Here is a 27583-nt window from a genome sequence, read left to right as displayed (position 1 = left end):
TCCAGAACAAGCAGGATTTAGACCCGGAAAGTGCTGCTGCAGTCAAATTCTTAATATCACCCAACATATTGAAGATGGTTTTGAACGGAAAGAAATAACAGGAGTAGCGTTCATAGACCTAACTGCCGCCTATGACACAGATGACCATCAACTGCTACTCTCAAAACTCTACGAAACTACAAAGGATTTCCGACTAACAAGTTTAGTGAAATGCCTCCTCCAGAATAGACACTTCTACGTAACGCTCCAGTCCAAGAACAGTCGGTAAAGGGACCAAAAAACGGGCTACCACAGAGAAGTGTCCTCACGCCGATTCTATACAACATATTCACCAACGACCAACCCATACACCAACAAACAAGGCAATTGATTTACGCTGATGATACAGCTGTGGCAGCTCAGGGAAGAACCTTCAATGAAGTCGAAGTGAAACTGACAGATGCACTGGGAGACTTAGCTCTATACTACGATAAAAACCATCTGAAACCCAATCCCACAAAAACCCATTTATGTTCTTTTCACCTTAGAAACAAGCATGCCCGAAGGCCGCTGGAGGTGGAATGGTGTCGTCAGATGCTGGAACATAACGAGACCCCAAAATACCTTGGCGTCCGTCTGGATAGAACTCTGTCTTACCGATACCACTGTCAAGATGTCAAGAAGAAAGTAATTGCCAGAAATAATATCATCCGCAAGCTAACTAATACAAAATGGGGAGCATAACCACACACTCTCCGCACTTCTGCCTTCTTAGCATTATGTTTTTCGGCCGCGGAGTTTGGAGCACCAGTATGGGCAAACTCTGCTCACGCAAAGAACGTCGACGTGGCTCTAAATGAAACGGTTCGTATAATATCGGGTTGCCTGAAACCGACACCTATCGAAGAGGTATACCCTATAGCTGGGATTGCTCCACAACCTATCAGGAGGAAGGTCACGTCAGAGGTAGAACGAAAAAAGCAGGAGACGGACCGAAGACACCCCTTTTATGACCACCAAATTCAGCCAAGCAGAGTAAGATCTCGGAAAAGCTTCCTGAAAACATCAAGATCCATCCCCGAAGCGCCAGAGACGCGCCGAATACACCTATGGAAAGCGTCAGCTACCGCGACACATTTTCCTCCCTCAGAGGAAATGGCTGCTGTACACAATTTACCGTATCCGACTTGGAAAGCGCTAAACAGACTAAGAACCGGCGTTTCACGTTGTGCTAGTAACCTGAAAAAATGGGGATACCAGGAGGACGATACCTGCGACTGTGGCGCGGTTCAGACCAGCCGGATTCTACTATAATACACAGAGATGAGAGAGACCTGCACAGAAGAAGACTTAATTATAGCAAATGACAGGGCCATCTATGTGGTCAACCATTGGAAATACAAAATTTAATTCCGGACACGGAAAGTAAAATAAGTAAGTAGAAATAAACAAACCAAGGCACGTTAAATGCTACTAGGAGCACTCCCGAATCATAATTTACAATGTATATACATTCTAAATCCCAAATCATGATTTCCAAAGTTTATACATTGTAAATTATGATTCGGGAGTGCTCCTACTAGCATTTAACGTGTATTGCTTTATTTATATCTACTGCATCTTGATTGTAAATTTAGCATAGAAACTCGCAACTTTTTGCATTATGTTTAGGATAATCTCAAGAAAACAATCTACAATAAAGAAGTGGGTGGAAATGCATAGTTGCATTTTAAAGTGAACAAAATGAATCCAAAAGTACATAAACATATCAAAATAAGTGAATTAAGGGCCAGATTTGTCACTGCGGGGTTTTTGGGGTCGCTGAAGACGAATACGCCATCAGAACGGACCACCGGAGCATCTGGTACCCAGGTTCACTGTTAAGGCACGCCATCTGGAGTTCTGAGGAGTTTCGGCAGTAAATTTATGCAAACAGATTTCTCGGGGTGTTTTTGTGATTATTGAATACGAATACGTCATCAGAACCGACCTCTGGTGTACCTGGTGGTGACCAATAACACTTAAAAACCAGAAGATAACATGCCTTAGCAGTGACCTTGATCACCAGATGGTCGAGGGTCAGTTCTGATAGCGTATTCGTATTCAGTGACCCCCAAAAACCGCCTAGTAGTTTATTTGCATGCATTCAGTACCAAAAACCTTCGAAACTCCAGCAGATGACGTTCCTTAGCAGTGTAATCTGTGCAAAAATCCCTATCTAACCTGTTTGCATCTATTTAATGCCGAAAACCTTCGAGACTGCAGAAGATGACGTGCTCCTAGACACCAGGTGCTCAGGGTGTCATTTTGATTTCAGCAACCCCAAAACCCCCCGAGTAATCTGTTTACATCCATTTAATGCCGAAAACGAGAAGAGCTTTAGAAGATGATGAGCTCTAGCAGTGACACTTTTAGGGGTCGACAAGACAAGAATTCTTGTCTTGACATCAACTTCTTGTCTTGAGAAAAATCAAGAAATTTAAAAAAATCTTGTCTTGACGTTTTCTTGACATCTTATATCTTATCTTGACTCAAGAAATTTCAAGATCTTGAAATTTCTTGATTACCCGGTCCGGTGATTCCCCTGCAGCAAAGAATGGTTGTGATTAGTAAATTCTGTCAGTATCTGAGTAGTTTTAAAACACTTTCTTCAATTCTCGAAGGAAATAAATATTGCACACTCCCATTGACGGTAATTGGAGTAAATTTACTTTTAGACAAACTGAAAATGAGGCGCTCAGAACAACAGTGGCCTAACCCCAAAAACGAAGTTTGGAGATAAAGGCAATATTTGCATTCGTATTTCCATTATGTGTGTGGGACGGCACTACAAATTATGTAGGCCCATCTAGCCAAATATAGAGGTAGGTTGTGTAGACCCTTGTTTATCTAAAGATTTAATGTTGATGCATTTATTAATATTTATATTAATCTAAAAATGCTCAATTTGTGGCTTAGGCCACTGTTGCTCTGAGCTCCTCAAATATGGGCTCATGAACTTAATAATAAAATTGATAGAGACGCTACCGATGAGCAATTAATCAACTGCATTCAAGCTGAGAGAGATAAAATATTACTGAAACACTGAAATACTACAACAAAACTAATTGGATACACTGCAAAGTTCTTATTTTAAATTCTCCGCATAAAGCAGAGTCATTTTCCTCTTCATCTTGAGGAAAGCTTCTATAATTAGAGGTAGTACAAAAATTTGAACAAACATTTAAAGCTAACTACTTTAATAAATCCCAGAATGATCTACAGAATCCAATATCAGAGCCAGTACTTAGTCTGAAAAAAAGAAGATAACGAATTTGATTTAGATATCACTTACCTATTTAAGAAAGCTGATAATTATAACTCACAATCTTGGAAGTATGAAATTGAAAAATACTTAATGTCTATACTTATGCCTAAGTCAGAAGATTCTGAGAATATACTTGATTGGCGGAGAAGATACGAGAAAAATTCTACCCTTCATTATCGAAAACGGCCAAGGATTTTCTCGGAACGCCAGCAACATCTGCACCTTCGGAAAAGCTATTTTCAAGAGCAACTTCAATAACAAAGCCAAGAATTCGACTAGGCGTTGACTCCATAAGAAGTGTTATCTGCAATATTTCATGGCTTTTCCATTCCGATTTAAAAATGTGCTAAATTTGTTATTTAAAATATAATCTAGTTTTTTAGTAAACTATTTTTAATGGGAAATAAGCCACAATTTTAGCAAAAAAATTATTTTATTAACGTTTCGAAGCCCAAATCGGGTTTCGTTGTCAAAATACAAAATACTACTAAAATAAACAAAAATGTTGCTAAGTAAAAAAATTCTTCTAATAATTTATTTAATCTGACTCATTTATATTGGCAATTCAGACGTATATTTTACATTTTAAAGTAGAAGACTTTAAAATGATATCGCCAATATTTATGAGTTGCGTTCCTGGGAAGACTTTACTAAAAGATAGTTCATTCGATTACATGAAATCAATCCCAACTCAAGAATATCCGTCACAAAAAAATCATAGCATGTGATCTGTCTTTAAAAAGACAACCAAATGCAACGATGACAGTAAAATTCTCGCGTTAGAGATTCCATAGTAAATCACGAGGGAAAACCAGGAAAAAACCTCGTGATACTATCCCGACATCGTAAGTATTTGGTCTTACATTTAATTTACTTTCAAAAAACTTATACCAAATTCTGACTTTAATATGTTTAAATTATAAATACCTAATATTAATAATATATAGATATACAATAAGTAATACTAAAATAGTAAACTAAAATATATAAAATATAAAAAAATATATAAAATTTGTACTAACTCGATATGTTATTGACTTACTAATCGTGGTATTTTCTTTCTATTGACTTCCTCTTTCAGTATGGGTAACCACGTCCTACTGCATTCTACCGAGGAATGTGCGACACAATTGGTTTCATTTAGCATAATTAGAGCCGCTTCTTTGATTTTTCTCTTTTTACTATCTGATTCTTTCAGGACTATACTTGAATCTCTCCACTGAACTCTATGTTCATTATCCCATGCGTGTTGACATATTTGAGATCTATCAAATTCTCTATTTTTAATATAAGACTGATGTTCACTTATTCTAACGTTCAATGATGGTCTTGATGTTTCACCTAAATAAAATTGTTCGCATTCACAAGGTATTTTATAAATGCAATTCTTTGTTCTTTCTTGTTCATTGTTAGGTTTAGTTTTAGATAGAATAGATCTCAATGTGTTTGTTGTTTTGAATGTTGTTGAAATGTTGACTAATGGAGTTGCTATTGTCTCTAAACGCCTTATCTAGGCAACTAATAACGCTGGATGTACGATTTTTTGCCACAATATGCTATGAAAATCTGACAACAAGAGCGTGGTATTAACTCCATTTCAGCAAAAAGTGGAGTTACGACTGTTTACCTCCACGGTACAGAATATGGTATTGATATTTTCCTCATAGTATTTCTTGTGAATGCTGTAGGATCCCGTTCTAAGTTGTTCTGTTCCATTCGATCCAATCTTGACAATTCCTTATTTATAAACGATAAGGGATAATAATTTTTTAATAAAACAGATGTTAACAATTGTTTTTCTTCTTTTTTTTATAAGTTCTTCTATTAAAAATAGAGAATTTGATAGATCTCAAATATGTCAACACGCATGGGATAATATACATAGGGTTCAGTGGAGAGATTCAAGTATAGTCCTGAAAGAATCAGATAGTAAAAAGAGAAAAATCAAAGAAGCGGCTCTAATTATGCTAAATGAAACCAATTGTGTCGCAAATTCCTCGGTAGAATGCAGTAGCATGTGGTTACCCATACTGAAAGAGGAAGTCAATAGAAAGAAAATACCACGATTAGTAAGCCAATAACATATCGAGTTAGTACAAATGTTATATTTTAGTATTACTTATTGTATATCTATATTTTATTAAGATTATGTATTTATAATTTAAACATATTAAAGTCAGAGTTTGGTATTAGTTTTTTGAAAGTAAATTAAATGTAAGACCAAATACTTACGATGTCGGGATATTATCACGAGGTTTTTTCCTGGTTTTCCCTCGTGATTTACTATGGAATCTTTAACGCGAGAATTTAACTGTCATCGTTGCATTTGGTTGTCTTTTTAAAGACAGATCACATGCTATGATTTTTTTGTGACGGATATTCTTGAATTGGGATTAATTTCATGTAATCGAATGAACTATCTTTTAGTAAAGTTGTCCCAGGTACGCAACTCATAAATATTGGCGATATCATTTTAAAGTCTTCTACTTTAAAATGTATAATATACGTCTGAATTGCCAATATAAATGGGTCAGATTAAATAAATTATTAGAAGAATTTTTTTACTTAGCAACAACATTTTTGTTTATTTTAGTAGTATTTTGTATTTTGACAACGGAACCCGATTTGGGCTTCGAAACGTTAATAAAATAATTTTTTTGGTAAAATTGTGGCTTATTTCCCATTAAAAATAGTTTATTATAAAAGTGCCACAAGGAAATAGCTTCAGAACAACATCTAGTTTTTTAGTAATAGTCAAGATATTTCAAGATTTCTTGATTTCTTGACAAGAAATCTTGGTAATGACATTAAATATCTTGTCTTGTCTTGAAATCTCAAATTACTTCTTGTCTTGATCTTGTCTTGAAATCAAGACAAGATCAAGACAAGATCTTGAAATTTTCAAGAAGTTGGCGACCCCTAGACACTTTGGTCTCAAGATAGTCTGGGGGTCGGTTCAGATGGCGTATTTGTGTTCAGCGACTCCAAAAACCTCCAAGTAATATATTTGCTTAGTGCCCATAACCCTCGAACCTCCAGCGGATGTGATCCTGCCAACTAGTTGCTCCGGGGGTCGGTTTTGATGACATAGTCGTGTTCAGCGACCCCAAAAACGCCCGACTAACAGAATTTGGACCTTAATATTATGCTTATTTTGACATGTTTTTGTACTTTTGGGTGCGTTTTAGGCACTTATTTCTTCCCATTTTTTTTATTGTAGACTTATTTCTGACGTTATTATGAACACAATGCAAAAAGCTGCAAGTCTCTAGGTGCTGTATTTAAAAATCGAGTTTTTACTGCTAAATGCTCTGGTCCATAATACGGCTGTCCCATGACAAAACACAGTAATTGAATTTTTACAACAATGGAGAAAATTCAATTTTTCGGTGTGTTAGACAACCCTTATTCGCATTTTTTAAAATATTATTGAAGGGAATAATCCGCCATAGAAGTAGAGATCGCCGGTGAAAACTAAATTTGCATAGAATTTAAAAAAAATTAATATCCATTTTCCCATTACAAAACACAGTAACTGTAATAAAATAAATTAAAACTATATGATATAAAAATATCTATTATAATAAAATGTAGAATTTAAATATGTACAAACATACCTAATGAAAAAACTGTGATAAAAATGAGGAACTAACAAAACAGACAAAATAAACAATCTGTACTTAAAAAAAAAACAAATAATATTACTCAAATGACAAACGGAAAGAACTATATAGAAAAATTTGGTAACAGCAGAAAACTAAACTATAGAAACGAAATAATATATTTTATTTAAATATTGGAATCTATGACATCCATTTGTTCATGACCCACCAAGTCTAAAGATTTTTCTGAGTCTGGTAGGCAAATTTATAAAAAACTCGATTTTGACAAAAATGACGGTTACTGTGTTTTGCAATGGGACAGCCGAATAGTTACCGAGATATTCTGCAATTATGTGCTTTTAAGCCAAAAAATTGTTTATTAGTGTAAAAAATCCCTGAGGCCGACCAAAAAATTTGATTTCAGTTCTATAAAGTACGATCGATAGGAGTGATCTTTTACATATACAGTGTGGAAGACACTTATGGAATAAAATTATTTCTGTCCTTGTTTCAAAAAATTATAAAAAACGCTGAGACCCGTCGATTTTTAAATAATAATGCGCACTTTTTAAACATAAATTTTAATATACAGGGTGATCCTTGCAAGTCTAACAGAGCTTATAAGATTAATTTTTAATGGAACACCCTGTATATTCTTCGATTTTTAAAAGCTGCTTAACAACCTGATTTCAACGAACTATATCATGTAGGATGTATTATGAATACAGGTTGAAATTTTGAAATTAAAATTATGGAAACCACCTGTGGAATAAAATTGTTTTTGTCCTTATTTCAAAAAATTATAAAAAATACTGGAAGATGTCAACTTTTAAATTCAAATGGGCGCTTTACAAACATAAATTTAAATATACAGGGTGATTCACGCAAGTACAGCATAGTCCATGATCTTTAGTTTTAATGGATCACAACGTATATTTTTATGTTCTTAGAAGCTACTTTACAACCTCATCTCAAAAAAGTGTATTTTGCAGGGTCCATTATGAATAATACAAGGTGAAATTTTGAAATTATTTATTATTTTGTCAAGACATTAAATACAAAATCTAATAGATTTAATACTTAGTTTAGAAAATGTATCTCTATTTAGCAAATTCAAAACATATTATCGTTATTTAAAGCATGATAAATTATTAATTTCAAAATTTTATGAAGGTATTTAATATCTTGACGAAAACGATATGATTGTCTAGCAGATTCTAAAAACATAAAAATATACAGGGTGATCTATTAAAACTAAAGATCACGGACTATGCTGTACTTGCGTGAATCACCCTGTATATTTAAAATTATGTTTGTGAAGCGCCCATTTGAATTTAAAAGTTGAAATGTCCCAGTATTTTTTATAATTTTTTAAAATAAGGACACAAACAATTTTATTCCATAAGTGGTTTCCATACTTTTTAATTTCAAAATTTCACCCTGTATTATTCATAATACACCATACATGATATAATTGGTTGCTATCAGGTTGCTAAGCAGCTTTTAAAAATATAAGAATATATAGGGTGTTCCATTAAAAATAAAACTTATGGACTCTGTCGGACTTGCAGGAATCACCCTGTACATTTAAGTTTATATTTAAAAAGTGCACATTTATATTTAAAAATCGACGGGTCTCAGCATCTTTTATAGTTTTTTGCAACGACAGAAATAATTTTATTCCATAAGTGCCTTCCACCCTATATGTAAACAAAAATTAGAAACTTATATATGGTCTAGTTTTTATTGTGTAAGATTTTAAAGAATTTCAATCAAATTTCAATTTGTTTCAATTCTTTAATTAAGAATTTTAATTAAAGAATTTCAATTAGATTTCAAAATTATTATGCAAAATCTATTAAATCGATTTTAATGAAATTTGGTGCACTGTTTTATTATATCTACTCCAAGAAATTAACGTACCACCTTAAAAATTTGTAATTAACTATTTTTAATGGGAAATAAACCACAATTTTACTAAAAAAATATTTTATTAATTACTATTTTTTGTATTTTGACAACGGCATTCGATTTGGACGTCGAAACGTTAATAACATCATATTTTTAGTAAAACTGTGGCTTATTTCCTATTAAAAATAGTTAATTACAAAAATGCCACAAGAAAATAGCTCCAGAACAACATTAAAAATTGGTAATTTTTAATTTGATATGAATACGATATGATTGTCTAGCAGATTCTAAAAACATAAAAATATACAGGGTGATCTATTAAAACTAAAGATCACGGACTATGCTGTACTTGCGTGAATCACCCTGTATATTTAAAATTATGTTTGTGAAGCGCCCATTTGAATTTAAAAGTTGAAATGTCCCAGTATTTTTTATAATTTTTTAAAATAAGGACACAAACAATTTTATTCCATAAGTGGTTTCCATACTTTTTAATTTCAAAATTTCACCCTGTATTATTCATAATACACCATACATGATATAATTGGTTGCTATCAGGTTGCTAAGCAGCTTTTAAAAATATAAGAATATATAGGGTGTTCCATTAAAAATAAAACTTATGGACTCTGTCGGACTTGCAGGAATCACCCTGTACATTTAAGTTTATATTTAAAAAGTGCACATTTATATTTAAAAATCGACGGGTCTCAGCATTTTTTATAGTTTTTTGCAACGACAGAAATAATTTTATTCCATAAGTGCCTTCCACCCTATATGTAAACAAAAATTAGAAACTTATATATGGTCTAGTTTTTATTGTGTAAGATTTTAAAGAATTTCAATCAAATTTCAATTTGTTTCAATTCTTTAATTAAGAATTTTAATTAAAGAATTTCAATTAGATTTCAAAATTATTATGCAAAATCTATTAAATCGATTTTAATGAAATTTGGTGCACTGTTTTATTATATCTACTCCAAGAAATTAACGTACCACCTTAAAAATTTGTAATTAACTATTTTTAATGGGAAATAAACCACAATTTTACTAAAAAAATATTTTATTAATTACTATTTTTTGTATTTTGACAACGGCATTCGATTTGGACGTCGAAACGTTAATAACATCATATTTTTAGTAAAACTGTGGCTTATTTCCTATTAAAAATAGTTAATTACAAAAATGCCACAAGAAAATAGCTCCAGAACAACATTAAAAATTGGTAATTTTTAATTTGTTTTTTAAATAAACATTAATTTTTGGTGCTACGCGCAGGACAGCGGTGTTCGATTCACACAAGTTGATTTCCATCAAAATTTCTTTCAATCTTTATCTAATATTTTATTTTCTAACTCTATATTTTGCTGTATTTTAATATTTTAATTCCACAAAAATCAAACTAATTTGATTATAAAAAAAGATTAAGTTTTCACTCTAATGGCATATAAAACAACATAATGCTATTCTAAATCCCACCAGAATGAAAACAATGGGAACCTTCTCTGGTTACACCTCCGAGGCTTCTACAATTTGCAAGCCATACGGATGCTGAGACTAAGGAAGATGAGGGAATTCTACAATTTACAATTCACGTCCCATCTGCTCAGCGCTGTAATTTAATTATGTTTGTGAAATATTGTTGAAACAATTGCATATTTATGTTTAAAAATAATAAACTTTTATTCTCTAAGATACAATACATGAACAAAGAAAGTTTTTGCTAAAAAAAGTATTATTTCAAAGGACAGAGTATATGTTTTTATTTTGCAATAAACAAATTTATTTATTTATTTCGAAATGTATTAAAAATTAAAATTTATCAATCATTATCAAAGGTCATTGGAATGCCCAATCAGAGCAAACGTATCCGCTGTCCTGCGCGTAGCACCAAAAATTAATGTTTATTTAAAAAAACGCAGTGGCGACGTTGGTATAGAAGAGTAAGAATGTGTTATAATTTCTGTCTGTAATAATCTCGATTTACGCGACTTACAACCGAAAATATTTCAAGAAATTTGAACAGGACATAAACTTTAGCAGACTCAATAAGTGTAGTGGAAAAATTTCTCTTTTAAATGAATTTAGTGAGTGATTAATACATAAACGTCAACAGTGAAAAACTAATGTAAATATACCTACAGTAGGAAAAATGAAAGAATACCCATGAACGAACATATAAAACACGCTGTATTTTCCTGTCACCGTGTCACACAAAAAATTGGCCAGCGCAAGTACATGTGATAATTATTGTTACATGTACTTGCGCTGGGCAATTTTCTTCGTGACACGGTGACAGGAAAATACAGCGTGTTTTATATGTTCGTTCATGGGTATTCTTTCATTTTTCCGACTGTAAGTAATAATTAAACTAATTAGGGACAGCTGATAACAGCGAATAGGTGAAGACGGGTCACGACAAAATAAATTGCGACGTTGCTGGATTTCAAATAAAGTGTATACAATTAGGAAATCGAAGTAGAAATAAACGGAATGGGACGTTTCGATGCTGCCGGTTCATCGCCGGCCGTTCCGATGCCGCCGGTTCATCGCCAGTCCATTTCATCGCCGTCATATCTCGCATTTCCTAGAATTCCTAATTAATACTAAAAATAACTAATAATTGTAACTGTCGAAAATTCGGAAATATATCAGATAGTGATTAATTGACTGGCGATGAATCGGCCGGCATCGGCATCGAACTGGCGGCATCGAAACGGCGGCGATGAAACGTCCTAGACCCGAAATAAAGTGGTAATTGTAGTCCTGGTGGTAACTGGATGACGGGTAGACCGGTCAATAGTCACTTGCGCGGGGCTACAAGTACTACAAGACCTATAGAACCGCAACCTTCTGTCTTGAAGCTTTAGCACGAGGAAAAAAATGGGTAGTGACAATAAATATGATACGGAGACCAGTCGAAACAAAAGGCGGAGGGGTGAAGGGGGAGAAAAATTGGGGGAAGATAAAATGGATAGAGTATTAGAAATGTTATCAAAACTAACCACTGACATTCAGGAAATGAAAGAGGAACAGAAGCAGTATAGACAGGAGATTAAGGAACTAAGGGAAGAAAACGATAATATAAAAAAGGAAAATAAGGATCTGAAGCAAAAAATGGATAAAATGGAGGAGAGGATGGATAAAATGGAAAAAGAAAAGAGAAGAAACAATGCAATCATACAAGGAATGGACATTAATACATACGATCAGATTAAAGGAAATGATAAAGGATTTCTGCTCTAAAACACTGTAAGTGGAAATGAATATTAAGGGGGCAACAAGGTTAGGAAATAAAACCTGTCTGGTAGAACTGAAGAACGCAACTGATAAAGAAAAGATAATGGTAAATAAAAACAAATTGCAAAAGGTTGGCCAGGAAAAGATATACATTAATGAGGATATGAATAAAATAGAAAGGGAAATACAAGGAAGAATAACAAAACGAGAAAGAAAGAGAAAGAAGAAGGAAAGAATGTAAAAATCGGTTTCCAGAAACTGACAGTAAACGACGAAATCTGGAAGTGGAACGCCAAGGATAATTGCTTTGAGGCAAAACGCAAAATTGATTGCAAAAACCTAAAAACGCTATGTAACAGGAAAACGACCGAGGCAACGATTAAGGCAAATGAGAAATATATACGAAAAATAAACTTTGGAACTTGGAATGTGAGAGGGACGTATGGTGCAGGCAATCTGAAAGAACTAGTAAGATATGTCAAGAAATATAAATTAGACTTGCTTGCAGTACAAGAAACCAAACAATTAGGAACCGAAATAGTGGATGTAGAGAGCACAACCTTTTTTAAAAGTGGTGGAAAAGACAGAACCAGAGGAACAGGTTTCATGCTACAGGAAAACTTAAAATCAAGGGTAATAGCTTTTAAGCCTATATCTGACAGACTGTGTTCTTTAAGAATGAAAGGGGAAAGAAGAAATATAAGCATTATAAATGTGCATGCTCCCATAGAAGATGCGGACGAAGATGAGAAAGACATGTTCTATAAGCAACTAGAGGAGGAATACGAAAAAACACCGAAATACAATATGAAAATAATAATGGGCGATTTCAACTCAAAGATTGGAAAGGAAGATATATATGAGAACATAGGAGGGAAACATAGCAAACATGATGTAACAAATAATAACGGTCACCGAGCAGTATGTTTTGCAATGGAGAGAAATATGGTAATAAGAAGTACACAACTTCGCCGGAAGGAAATCCACAAAGGGACATGGAAGTCGCTCGACGAAAAACAATTAACCAAATAGATCATGTACTAATAGAAAAAATGGACATGAATTTAATATCAAAAATAAAAAGCATGAGAGGAGCAGAATATAATTCAGACCACTACCTAGTAAGAGTGACATTCATGGGAAACTGGGGTGCGATCGGGAAGGGAAAAAGAAAAAGAACGGAAGGTTAGAGAAAATACAATTCGACTCTATTGAAAAGTGAAGAAATAAAAAATAAATATAAAGAGAAAATAGAAATAGAACTGACAACGTGCGCACAAGACAAGGAAATCGAAGAAAGATGGGAGAAAGTAAAAACATCAATAATGAAAGCAAATGAGGCAGTTCTAAACAGTACAGTGATAAAAGGAAAAGTAAATGACTGGTATGATGAAGAATGTGAAAAAGCAGCTGAAGCAGTGAGGCGAGCTAGACAAATAATGCTATTAAAAGAAAATAAGAATAACAGAAATGTGTATAGGGACGCAAGAAGGGAAATGAAAAGACAATGTAGGAGAAAGAAGAGAATATCCAAAGAAAATAAGCTAAAGGAAATTGAAGAAAAATTTCAAACTAAAGAAATAAGGTCATTTTACCAAGAGGTTATAAGAATGGACAAAAGATATCAAAGTCGAAGCATCTATATTAAGAATGAACAAGGATTACTAATAAATAAAACAGCGCAGGTGCTAGAAAGATGGAAAAATTATTTCGAAGAGCTATTAAATAATGTTGAAGAGGATGAGATGGACATAATACAGAACATAGATGAAAACGATACGATAGTGGAGACGCCAACAAAACAAGAGGTAATGAATATAATCAGCCAACTTAAAAACAACAAAAGTCCAGGAGCGACAGAAATAACAGTTGAAATGTTACAGGCAGGAGGAGAACAACTGTACGAACAACTATATGTGCTGGTGAAAAAGATATGGGAAGAGGAAAAAATGCCAAATGACTGGATGCTGGCTAGAATCTGCCCCATACATAAAAAAGGAGATAAACAAACATGTGAAAATTATAGGGGAATAGCACTCCTAGAGACAGGGTACAAGATATTAGCACAATGCATACGTGGAAGACTGAAAGAATTCATGGAGAATACTGTGGGGGAGTACCAGGCAGGCTTTCAAACCAACCGTTCGGTAACAGACCAGATTTTCACGCTAAAAGAATTACAAGCAAATTGCTATGAGTACAAAACTACCCTGTATGCGCTGTTCATAGAGTTCAAGCAGGCATATGATCGTATAAACAGAAAAGAAATGTACCGTGCTCTGAAAGAATTAAAAATTCCCAAAAAATTGATTAGCTTGATTGAAACGACGTTGACAAAAACGAAAAGTGAAGTAGTGTAGAAAGACGTCTCAAGGACTTCGAAATCAAACAAGGACTCAGGCAAGGTGAGCCGATGTCAACCACATTATTCAATCTTGTTCTTGAAGTAGTAATGAGGAATTGCAGCATAAAAATGGAAGAAATCATATTTAAAAATAAACATCATTGTATAGCTTTCGCGGATGATCTAACAATATTAGCAAAATCAAAGAAAGAATTGAAAAGAATTGTGAAAAAGATAGAAAAGGAAGCAAATAGGTTTGGCCTAAAGATAAATGAAAAGAAAACTAAGTACATGATAATGGGAGATACACAGCAAGACAATGAAGAGTTTATAAAAATACAAGGGGAGAAAGATTACATATTATACAGTTTTGACAGAGTGGAAGAGTTTACCTACCATGGTGTGAAAGTAAAGGCAAATGGTCACGAAGATAAAGAAATAGAATCCAGAATTACAAAAGGCAACCAGAAATATGGAATGCTGAGATCCCTAATGAAGTCTAAGTTTGTTTCAAGAAAAACAAAAGAAATAATTTACAAGATAGTGATTAGAGCTACGGTTGTATATGGAGCTGAATTATGGGTTTTAAGAATGGCAGATGAAGAAAGATTAAGATGGGAGAGGAAAATTCTCCGATCAATTTACGGAGGCATAAATACACAAATGGGATGGAGAAGAAGGGCAAATAAAGAGTTGGAAGAGCATACGGAACCAAAAATCACCGCAATAATAAAGGCGCATAGAATAAGATGGCTGGGACATGTGCAAAGCTTGGAAAATCACAGAATGACCAGGATGATATTGAACAGGAAACCAGCCGGAAAAAAAGGAAAGGAAAACCCCGTATAAGGTGGTTTGACAGCGTCCAAGCAGATTTACGCGAATTAAAAATAGATAACTGGAGAAACAAGGTATTAGACAGAAGAGAATGGAGAGAAGTGGTAAGAAGAGCGCAAGAGAAATTATAACACAAGAATGTGCCATGAACTGTAAAATGAGAGCTATATATGTATATATTTATAAATATAATGTATTTTTAATAGACAAATTAATATTGTATATTGTATATAGTAAAACAAAATGTAATTGTGTAGGTATTTCACGCCCAGGGCCTACAGCCTGCATGGCCTGTTGAGCAAAATAAATAATAATAATTAAAAAAAAAATCCTGACGCCGCCGTGGTAGTTAACCGATTTTAATTTTGCAAATTGAAAATTAAAATTAAAGGTACAGTATTCTTCTATATTAAAACTTCATTCTACATTAAAAGATAGATACAAAGAAGAACTTAAAAGAGGAATACAACACGAAGAACAAGAAATAGAAGAACAATAGAAACGAATTAAATAAGCCATAGAAAAGGCAGCGGATACAGAAATTGGCACAATAAGAAACAGCAGAAGAAATGAATGGTTTGACCAGGAATGTAGAGAACAAATAGAAAGAAAGAATAAAGCCATATTGAAATGGATAAACTCAGGAACAGCAGAAGATATGGAAACATATAGGAGAGCAAGGACAATAGCAAAGCAAACATGTAAAATGAAAAAGAAAAAAAATTAGAAGAAATAATGATGGACATCGAAAGAGAAAACATGAGAAATAATTCTAAACCACTATATAATTACTTAAAATTAGGAAAAAAGCCAAAACCGATGGTAGCCATAGAAGAAGACATTTGGATAAGATATTTCGAGGAATATATATATAAAGCAACAGGTGAGATGACACAGGAAGGGGACATAATAAGGAAAAGACAGGACGCGGAGGAATACAAGGAGCCTACATACGAAGAAGTAGCAGAAAGTATCAAGAAGATCAAGAACAGAAAAGCAGCGGGTTATGACAACATAAACGGAGAACTCATCAAATATGGTGGAGAAGCTCTAACTCAGGGGTGGGCAAAGTGCGGCCCGCGGGCCGCATGCGGCTCTTCAGACATATTTTTGCGGCCGGTGGAAATTTTTTTTGAATTCTTGCTAATATTAATAATAATTAAATATAGATAATGCAGCTAATAATTAACACTTTTGCAGCTGGTCATTTTTCCGCACATTTTCAACATACCGCGGGCAATTATTTGGGTTCCCGACACAGAGTTTTGTCGGCTCCCTCAATGAAATCCATGAAATTTCAACAAATGGAAACAATATGTTTGAAGTAGTCAGGAACTGTTTAGAAAATTTTAAATTAACCCGTAACCACCTAGTAAGTGTAACAACAACTGACGGAGCACTAAATTTAAGAGGAGCTTTGTCTATTTTTATTTAAATGACTATTCAAAAACATATTCCGGTATTGATCACTTTACGATTTGACAGACAAAAAAGGAATTGAAAACAAAAGTTGTCAAAAGTTTAAACGCGATTTTCTTAAAATTGCTTTTTCAAAGGCGCTGGACATTTCAACTCAAAAGCTACTTGACAAATCCACCTGAAATTTTTCATATATTTTCTTTAGACAGTTCGTGAGATAACGCTGTCGAGATATTTTTTGTTTGTTTAACAATATGTGGATTTTCACCCTGTTTACAAAAAATTTTGTTATTTTGACTTTTAAGTACACCAAAAACTCAAAAATAGTTAAAACAAAAAACTCGACAGCATTATCTCAAGAAAGTCATAAGCTAATAAAATATTCTTGAATTTTATATTTAATATGATCCAATGACAAGTTTTAATGTCCACTACACTGCAAAATCCATGTTCTTTGAGGTGTCTGTAGAAATATGCCACCGCTGACTTATTTTTCAATATTTGGTCTTGAATTTTTTTAATATTCTTCGAATTGTACTGAATATGTTTATTAATTTAGAAATAAAATAATTCTACCATAGTTTCAAACAAAATTCACAAAAATGTACTTGAAAAGTTGATTTCAAACCATATCCCCCCACCTAAACAAAATTAGTAAAAAGTCGAACATGTTGAGGTAAAAAATATTGCGGCCCTCGGTAATAGACCAATAACATTTTGTGGCCCTTACTAGAAAAAGTTTGCCCACCCCTGCTCTAACTAGAAAAATACGTGAATTAATTGTAACCATTTCGAAAGAGGAAAGAATGCCAGACGACTGGAAAACGGGAATAATTATAACGATACCCAAAAATGGAGACCAAAAAATATGCAAAAACTATAGAGGAATCACCTTGCTAAATGTGACATATAAGGTCATGACGGGAATAATAAAGAACAGACTAGCAGAGCATACTGAAAAAAATTATAGGAAATTACCAATATGGATTCAGAAAAGAAAAATCGACGATACACGCTATTCACATAATAAGACAAATCATGGAAAAAGCATATGAACACAACATGGAACTGCATATGCTTTTTGTGGATTTTAAACAGGCCTTCGATAAACTAAAAAGAGGAGAACTAATAGAAGATCTAACACGCATAAAAATACCAGACAAATTAATACAGTTAATAAAAATGACAATGAAAGAGGCACAAGCAGTAATAGATTTAGGTCAAAAGACAACAGAGAAGATCAGGGTCCAAAACGGAGCCAGACAAGGGGATGCCCTGTCAACTGAGTTATTCATTACAGCTCTAGATTGTGCAATAAAAGAAGCAACAAATAACGGAATAATTAATAAAAATGCAGTACAAATAGTAGGTTATGCAGATGATATTGTTATAATAGCCCGGGACAAAAGATCATTAATTAAGGCATTCTCTGAAATAGAAAAAGGGGCAAAAAGAAGAGGACTAGACATAAATATGGAAAAAACAAAGTACATGAACGCAAGCAGATTCAAGAAAACAAGACTAACACAAATGATAATAGATAATTACAGATTTGAGGAAGTAGATACATTCAAATACTTGGGAACGATGATTAGTAGGGATAATGAAAGAATAGACCTGAAACAGAAACTACAAGCAGGAAATAGAGCTAACCACAAAAATAAAAAGATAATAAAAGATAAAAAATTAAGCAGAAATACAGAGATGCAAATATATAAGACTACCAAAAGGCCAGTGGTAATGTATGAGATGGAAACCAACACCCTAACGTTAAAAGAAGAAGAACAGCAGAAAGTATTTGAAAGGAAAATAATGCGCAACATTCTGGGACCAAAAGTAATAAATGAAAACGAAAGAAGGCCCTGGATGAACCACGAAATAGAACAATGGATGGAAGGAGAAAACATACTGAAAGAAGCAAAAGCATGAAGAATAAGTTGGTATGGTCATATAAGTAGAAAAAGTGAAGATGATCCCATTAAAGTTATTACCAACTGGATACCCCCTGAGACAAGAGAACGAGGCAGACCAAAAGCAAGATGGAAACAGCAAGTCGAAAACGACTTAAGAGTTATGGGAGTTCTAAACTGGAAAAAAAAAAGACTGAGAACCGAAATAAGTGGAGAAAAGTAGTGAAGGAAACGAAGACACACCAGAAGCTTTGAGGAGACCTATTAGAAGAAAAGTGGACTGATCCCCCATGTCTTAATGGATCATTAAAGTGAAAAACAGCTATAACTTCCACGGGAGTGTAAAGCTTATATACATATACATTCTTCTACATATATGTAAAAAAAAATTTTAACTTGCTGCCTGCTTTATTTTCAGTCGTGCAACATTTTGAAAAAATTAATTTTTTTTGCGAAAGCTGGATTGCAAAATTTATTTTGCAAGACCTATTAAACCGATCTTACTGAAATTTACAGTATTGTTTTACTATATCATATAGTTTTTCTGGGTGAAATACGAAGGTCCTAAGTGGCTTAGACCTTCGGTCCAATTTTTGAACAATTTTTAAAAACAAGGGTGACAATTTTTAAAATTTTTAACTAATCCTATATTGTAGGAAATTTAATTACGCAACTTTTATGTTAGTGTAACTTTTCTCGGAAATGAATACTTTTTAAGTTAAAATAAAAAAACGAAGAAAAAAATCGTATTTTTCCTTCATTTTTTGATATTTTGATTATTTAAACAATGTTCCGGACCTTTTTGAATTGGAGGATAACTCAAATATTATTATATGAGTTATTTTCAAGCAATTTCTGCAAAAAAAATTTGAGTCACCTCTCCACATCCAAATATACTAATATTTTTACAGATGCGCCCTTAGTCTAGGCGCCAAATAGAGGTCACCGTGTCCTTTTCAATTATTATGGACAAACTCAACGGTTTCTTATGGATTTTTAGCTGCTGATTACGAATTTTGATCTGGCTCATAAACTAAAAGAGATAAAAAAGAATGTTTTAAATAAAATTTGGTCGGTAATAAAAAACGAAGAAAAAACGTTTACTAAACTTAAATCCAACAATTAGAACTCAAGATATTGTAAAATTAGTGCACAATGCAAATTTCAAATTACAAAATAAGTATTTTTCTAAGCTTTATCGATCGTAACTCGGCTTCTACGCATGCAAATGAGCGTTAGAAGGTCTCATTTTTAAGCTTAATAAATATGCTTTCAAGAAATGTTTGCTAAATTACTTTGTCTTCATTTGTTTTAAAGTTATATCCGATTGAAATTAAAATTTTCTTAAAAAAATTGTACATTAATTTGTTTATAAGGGTTTCAAGCAAATTTGAGCTATAAACATTTATACTTTAATTAATAATAATGATAGAAGAACTCAAAAGGAACATTTTGAGCTTAAAAAATGTTCATATGTTTATTTTTGGCCAAGATATCCATATTTTAATAGCGCGCTCTGAGGCGCGAGATTTGCTCACCGCGTAAAGGTTCACGCGCTAACTGCTCGATGCAAATTATAATATCTATGTATATATACGTTATGTTCATTTTTAATTTTTGAAGATCCTAATAAAATTGTATCATATAATTCTTATAGTTAAATCATCATACTGTACCTAGTATCACCTTTCATTCCATTTACTTTGTCTTCTATTTTTTCTACTAAATGAGAAAGAAAACATTAAAAACTAATATTTCAGAAATATATCTAAACATTAAGTTGATATTATTTATTAATACTATTTTTACAAACATTATCTTTCATGCATCTGCATCGAGATATACAGAGAATTTCAGCTTTTTTACTTCTGCATAAGTTCTTAGAGCAATTTTTACAGTTACATGGTGGTACTAAGTCTGTTCTTATAGGCAGTAAAACTGAAACTTTCTGGGGCCTCAGAGTCTAATTATCTATAATAATGTCCATATAAAGTGGATCTAGTTCTTTTGCAACATCATCAAGGCACGTCAATTGTGTGTATGCCGCCACAACATAAATGCTCGTCTTATATGCAATGATGATGCTATAAAAGAACTCGATTCATTTTTATATAGATATTACATATTAACTCATTTGTATGCGTAGAAGCCGAGTTACGATCGATAAAGCGTCGAAAAATACTTACATACTTGACTGTGAGCCGATTTTGCGCCTCTAGCGCGCCATTAAAATATTGATATCTTGACCAAAAATAAACTTACGAACATTTTAAAAAGCTCAAAATATTCCTTTTGAGTTTTTCTATCATTATTGTTAATTAAAGTATAAATGTTTACAGCTCAAATTTACTTGAAACCCTTATAAACAAATTAATGTACAATTTTTTTAAGAAAATTATAATTTCAAACTGGTATAACTTTAAAACAAATGAAGATAAAGTCATTTAACAAACTTTGTTTGGAAGCCTATTAACGAAGCTTTAAAATAAAACCTACTAGGCCTCATTTGCATGCGTAGAAACTGAGTTACGATCGATAAAGCTTCGTGAAATACTTATTTTGCAATTTGCAATTTGCATTGTGCACTAATTTTAAAATATCCTGAGTTCTAACTGTTAGATTTAAGTTTAGTAAACGTTTTTTTCTTTGTTTTTTATTAACGAACAAATTTTATTTGAAACATTCTATTTTATCTCTTTTAGTTTAAGAGCCAGATCCTTATAAACAATTTATAAACAATTAAATTGTTTATAACAATTTTTTGACCACTCGGATCGAAATCCACCCTCGAAATTCGTAATCAGCAGCCAAAAATCCATAAGAAACCGTTGAGTTTGTCCATCAGAATTGAAAAGAACACGGTGACCCCTCTGGCGCCTAGACTACCTAGTCTAAGAACATTTTAAATATTTTTTATAATACACCTTTTAGATCCAAATGTTTCATTTCACATCCAGTGGTCAGAAAAATTAGACAATATCTTTATTTCTAATTACAAAATCGACCCAGCATTGTCCTGGCAATATTTTGGAAGCTTAACTGGGATTATGAGGCATTATCCAGGTAAAAGTTTATAAATTAATATATTAAATTCAAACAAATAATTATCCTCTGTTATTGCAGCACAAAGATGGGAAGAGAAGAAAACTATGGAGTTACAATTATTTGATTGCAGGATTCGCACTTGGTTCATTGAAGCTGCTACATGTACCAAAGATATTGTTATTTTAATAGATAACTCCGGATCTATGAGAGGCAAGTATTTTAATAATATCATAGGCCAGGGTAATAAGACAAAAATATACTTTAGCTTTTTTGAAAAGGAAGCTTTCTAGCTTTTTAGCTTTTGAAAGGAAAGCTAGAAAAAGCTTTAAAATGACATATTACAAAGATTAATATACTCATTTATTGTTAATATAATTGCAAAAAAGGTCGGAATTGCAAAAAAAATATTTTTGCAATAACTGCTGTAAAAATTAGTGTACAGTGATTCATTCAATTGTTTAAATTTTATTCAAATTGTTTATCCCAGAGAGCATTTTTTTTGCAATAACGTAAGTCAGAAAAAAATGACGTTAGAACCATCCCACAGGTGTCAAATGAAAGAGCACGAGCTATATTTTCAACTTGGTTTAAAGAAAGCAAATAAAAAATGCATGTATTAGTAATAAATAATTATGCAAAAGTATCGTAAATCTTTCCTTATAAAGTTTTTGAATAACTTTTACCAAAAAAATTTACTTTTTTTACCCTGTTTTAAGTGCACAACTACCAAGTAATGTTATTTATATCATAATTGATAAAAAATCGTAATAAATATATATAATTTCTTATATAACAAAATAAAAACGTTATAAGGAAAGATTTACGATACTTTTGCATAATTATTTATTACTAATAAATACATTTTTTATTCGCTTTTTTAAACCAAATTGAAAATATAGCTCATGCTCTTTCATTTGACACCTGTGGATGGTTCTAACGTCATTTTTTTCCGACTTATGTTATTGCAAAAAAAAATGCTCTCTGGGATAAACAATTTGAATAAAATTTAAACAATTAAATAAATAGCTTTGAAATTTTTACCACATATTAAGCACCAAAGAACCCTAATATGACAAAAATTTCAAAGCTGTACACTAATTTTTACAATAGATATTGAGAAATTAATTTTTTTTTGTAATTCCGACCTTTTTTCGCAATTATATTAACAATAAATGAGCATATCAAACTTTGTAATACGTCATTTTAAAGCTTTTTCCATAATCTCAAAGATATTTGTACTAAAAAAACCATAAGTGTCACTGTTTTCCATTGATTTGAAAAAAAAGGGAAAAATGCCATTTTTTGACACTTAATTGTTTATAAATAAAAATGGCCGCCAGATCCTACGCAGAAAATAGATACAATTTGCTCTTATAGGTATTACCTGTCAAAAAAACGCTTCAGTACCCTGGCTGCTCGAGTGTCATGTAAAAAACCTTATTACCCTGGACTATCAGGCTGATGAGCGAGCTTTTGGTGAATGATTTTTCTTAAATATTTCATTTATATTTAATTGGTAAATAATAAATATATTGTGGTGTCGGGCTAATTACATAGAGTTTATTTAATAGTCAAAGTAACTGTCACTAATCAGATTTTCCACAGTTTTGGAAAAGTTTATTCTTCTTCTTCTTAGTTCAGGCTAAACTCGTTAATCTCTGACAGATGGTCTTAATCTCTTTGTACCTTACCTTGTTTTTCCATTAAACTTTACCTAATAAATCCCGTGGCCTCAACGAACGCCAGCAGTTTCCTAATTGGTAGTTATCTAGATCTTTTCTGGTTCAATCCTCATCATCATCATTAAGCTTGTCCACTGCTGGACGTAGGCTTCCCGTAGTTTACCCCACAAATTCCTATCCTGAGTCGCTTGCATCCAATTTTGGCATATCTGCTTCAGGTTATCTGTCCATCTTGTTGGTGGTCGTCCTCTGCTTCGAAAGGCGTCCTGTCTGGATCTCCACTCCAGAATACGTTTCCTCCATCTGCCGTCCTTCGTTCGCGCGATATGCCCTACCCAGTTCCATTTTAAGGTCTATATTCTTTTGATTGCGTTGGTTGATCCTGATCTACGGCGCAATTCTGTGTTGGTTACGCTTGTTTCACATTATACGATTTTTGAACGTGCGAGGGATTTGTCGTGTCGTAGTTTTGTCGCACTTGTTCTTTTCACACAATAAGAATTGAGTCGCACGAAGACATTTTGCTGTGCTGTTTGGTATATTATTTTTATTTACACTTTGTGGCTGAGGTAGGTACATGATACGATGTCGGGTATGTATCATTACAAATGGGTATTTTTTGTCCATACTTTTGTCCTAATGTACCGTAATGCGTATTTAATTCATTTGAAATTTCTATTTCGTCAGTTATTATTTCTTATGTTTTTAATTAAAAGCCTTAATTTGTTTTTATAATCGTTGTTCTACTAAGTTATTTGTGGGATCTTGGATTAGCTCATCTAATAAGCTCATACAATCTATGTAATAAACTATTCTAAATGCGAAATAAGCCACAATAATTGAAGTAAAAAAATGATTTTATTAACGTGTCGACAACCGATTTGGGCGTCGAAACGTTAATAAAATTATTTTTTTAGTTAAATTGTGGCTTATTTCCCATTTAGACTAGTTTATTATAAAAATTACTAGTTTATTATAAAAATTCCACAAGGAAACAGCTTCAGAACAACAGTACAATCTATGTTTTTCATGTACAGAATTTAATAGACCCTCTGTCATCCATTCATTTTTAAATGTTGTTCCCCTCGTTTTAAATGTTGTTTTTAGATAATTTCACACAAGACGTGACCACCGCCCTACTCCAGTTTTAAACGAGTTGTTCACCTAAATATAATTTCGTAGAATAAAAGGTATATTTTATATGGAGCGAAATCAAATTATAGCATTGTGTTTACTTTATCGTCGAAGAAAGAGAAATAAGAGGAACCAAATTCATTGGGTCCATCCTATTAACACAAAAAGATATGATTTATACTTATATTTTTATATTCACACATATTTACACCCTCTATACTCAACGTTAATTGCAACTATGTAAAATAAAGTTTATTATAATATACTTAGCAGTTTTAATTACTGTTGTTATCAGTAACATATAATTAATTTTGCTGTACTTATAAAATGTGTTTTTTTCTTAATCACCTAATTCGTCAAATTAATTAATTCAAATTAATTCGTGCACTATTAAGTGCACGGCATACACCATTCCAAGTATTTCTCGTCAAGTTTCTATCTTTATATATTTCTATTGTTTTGTCCCAATGAACAAATGAACAGGTCTCACTTGAATTAATGTTATTACTATTTCACTATCAATCTGAGACAGCATAATATAAAATATATGCACCTGCTTTAAACAGCCACAAAGTGTAAATGAAAATAATGTACCAAACAACCAAAGAAACTACCTTCATGCGACTGAACGACAGTATCATATGAAAGGATGCATTAAGTTCCCTATGCTACTGGGTGCGTAAAGACGGCATGGCTGTCGTCTGTTGTTGTAAGCGAGGGACGACATAAACACGACAACTTCACCGAACGTTTCAACACCGTCTTGTGAGAAAGGCTCCATATGATTACATGCGCCACCATTGGAATGTCGTCGTGCGTTCTAAAACTCGCACGACAAAATTCTTATAATGTGAACCAAGCGTTATTCGGTCTCTTAGGGTTAATCCCAACACGGACCGTTTCATTGCCCTCTGTGTTGTTCGAATTTTGTTTGTAGACGTCTTAGTGAGCTCTAGCGTTTCTGCGCCATAAGCAGCACACATTGATCAAAGACCTTTCTCTTTAAGCAGATGGGAAGATCTGATTTAAAAACCTCTCTTAGCTTTCCACAAGTCGCCCAAATCAACCCGATTCTACGTATTAACTGGTTAATCTGGTTGTCTCTGCTTAAACGAATTTCATGCACCAAATATTTGTATGCTGATGTTTGTTCTATACTTGTTCCAGCTATGTTGATGTTCTCACTCAGAACGAGTTTTGTCATTACTTGTGTTGTTGAGTGGTTGATCTTTAAACCCACTTGTGTAGAGGCATGGTAGAGCCTTTCACACATTTAGATGGCATGATCAATGCAATCTGTTATCAGGACTATGTCGTACGCGAACCTGAGGTGACTAAGTTGCTCTCTATTTATGTTTATGCCCTTTTCGTCTAGGCTTGCACGCTTACACATGTATTCCAATAATGTTGTGAATAGTTTTGGCGAAATAGTGTTACCCTGGCAAACTCCACGATAAATGTTGAACTTGTGTGTATCTTCATGGAGTCTGACGCATGCCGTAGCATTATCGTAGATATTTTTGATGACAGTGGTGTAGCGGTGATCTATTCGGCATTCTTTTAAAGCTTCTACATTTTCTGATAGTTTACTGTATCAAATGCTTTCTCATAATCTACAAATATTAAGACGAGTGATTTGTTTTACTCTATACATTTTCGATGAGGCTTTTAATAACTTGTAGATGGTCATTTGTGCCGAAGCCTGACCTGAATCCCGCCTGCTCACATGATTGGTAAAAGTCCATTTTGTTCGAAAGTCTGTTGGTTATGACTCTTGTAAAAAAGCTTATATATGTGTGACATGAAGCTGATTGTTTTATAGTTTTCGAGATCTTTTAAATCTCCTTTCTTAAACATTAGAATTATCACTGCATTTTGCCATTGGGATGATGTTGTTCCCCGTTCAAGGCATTCTGTGAAAATTATGGCAAGCATTTGTATCAGTTTCTAGCCTCCTAATTTTATTACTTCAGCAAAGACCCCATCATCAGGTGACTTATTGTTTTTATTTGTAGGAAAGCTTTTTTAATTTCCTCTACAGTAACATCTGGTATGTCTTCAGAGGCCTGGTTTAGAACTTTTGGCATGTTCTCAGTTGGGACATTTTCTTCTGTTTTGTTGTAGAGTTCTCTGTAAATTGTCCTACAGTTTGTAGAATTTCCTGTTTAGCCGTCATTATTTCGCCCTTTGTGTTTTTCAGTTTGTAATTATTCCTTATCAGCCATTTATGAACTTGTTTTTAGTAGCATCTTTAAGGATGCCACGGAAAGGTTCTGGGCCTTCAAAGGTTTCTCTCGAGCTTGTTTTGCCAACATGTCTACTCGTTCATTTCCATGAATCCCTTCATGATCCGACATCCATATTAAAGGCACTTTTGTTAGGTTTTAAGGAGATCTTTGCAGTTACTTACAGTTTTGATTTAATGAGTGGGTTCTTTACTGTCGGAATAGCCGCTTGGCTATCTGTATAAATGTTGATTTACAATAACTTCAGCCTGGAAAATAGTTGTATATTGACCTAGACTATAAGATTTATTATAGTTGCCTGTTTGCCCAAACACTCCTGATCCAATACCATGGGTAGTTTTAGATTAATCAGTGAACCATATGACGTCCACATTAATATTTGGGACTTTTTGTTCTCTAGATGGTATAGTTTTGTGTTAAAAATATCTTCTCAGTGAAGATTAGTTCTGATATCTGAGTTCATCATAAAGATGGAGTCCTCAAGTTGTGTCTGTGTGACTGTTCAATACAATTCAATACATAATTCGGCCTCCAAGTACTGTTTAAGGCTATCGCCGAAATATATAATTCCAGCAGAGGGAAACCTGTTGTAATCCGTTCCTGTATTAGTCAAGGCTCTTGTTATATTTAGAAGCTCTTGTCTTTGTAGGGTGGTGAGAGAGGTCGTTCAAGATTACAAAGCTGTCTTTGTCCACCAAAGTACTGAACCATAAGTAACTGTCGGTTGTATCACTGATGTGTATAACACCTTTGGTTTCAATCCCCAGCTTTTACCTACCGTCTGCAGTTTCAGAAGAGTCGCTTAGTCCTATTGGTTATATTGTTAATATGACTGCTCAAATTGAGTTTGAAATCCAGGATTATCCCTAGATATTTGACCTCACTTATTCTTTCCAGTACTTCTCCAAATAATTTCAACTCACTCAGTCC

At 33.3% G+C, this 27583-nt stretch overlaps 1 protein-coding gene across 1 annotated transcript in view; it reads left to right on the top strand.

Moving 5' to 3' along the window:
• LOC114333091 (voltage-dependent calcium channel subunit alpha-2/delta-3) overlaps nucleotides 1-27583 on the top strand; it is a 174388-nt gene that overhangs the window by 34305 nt on the left and 112500 nt on the right. Inside the window, exons 5-6 of the mRNA XM_028282924.2 lie at nucleotides 21478-21609; nucleotides 21670-21801. Of these exons, the coding sequence (XP_028138725.2) occupies nucleotides 21478-21609; nucleotides 21670-21801 (264 nt within the window). The remainder of the gene's footprint in view (nucleotides 1-21477; nucleotides 21610-21669; nucleotides 21802-27583) is intronic.

Source organism: Diabrotica virgifera, chromosome 10, assembly GCF_917563875.1.
Source record: "Diabrotica virgifera virgifera chromosome 10, PGI_DIABVI_V3a".
In the NCBI taxonomy this organism is placed as follows: Eukaryota; Metazoa; Arthropoda; class Insecta; order Coleoptera; family Chrysomelidae; genus Diabrotica; species Diabrotica virgifera.
This window is presented reverse-complemented; position numbering and strand designations above follow the sequence as displayed.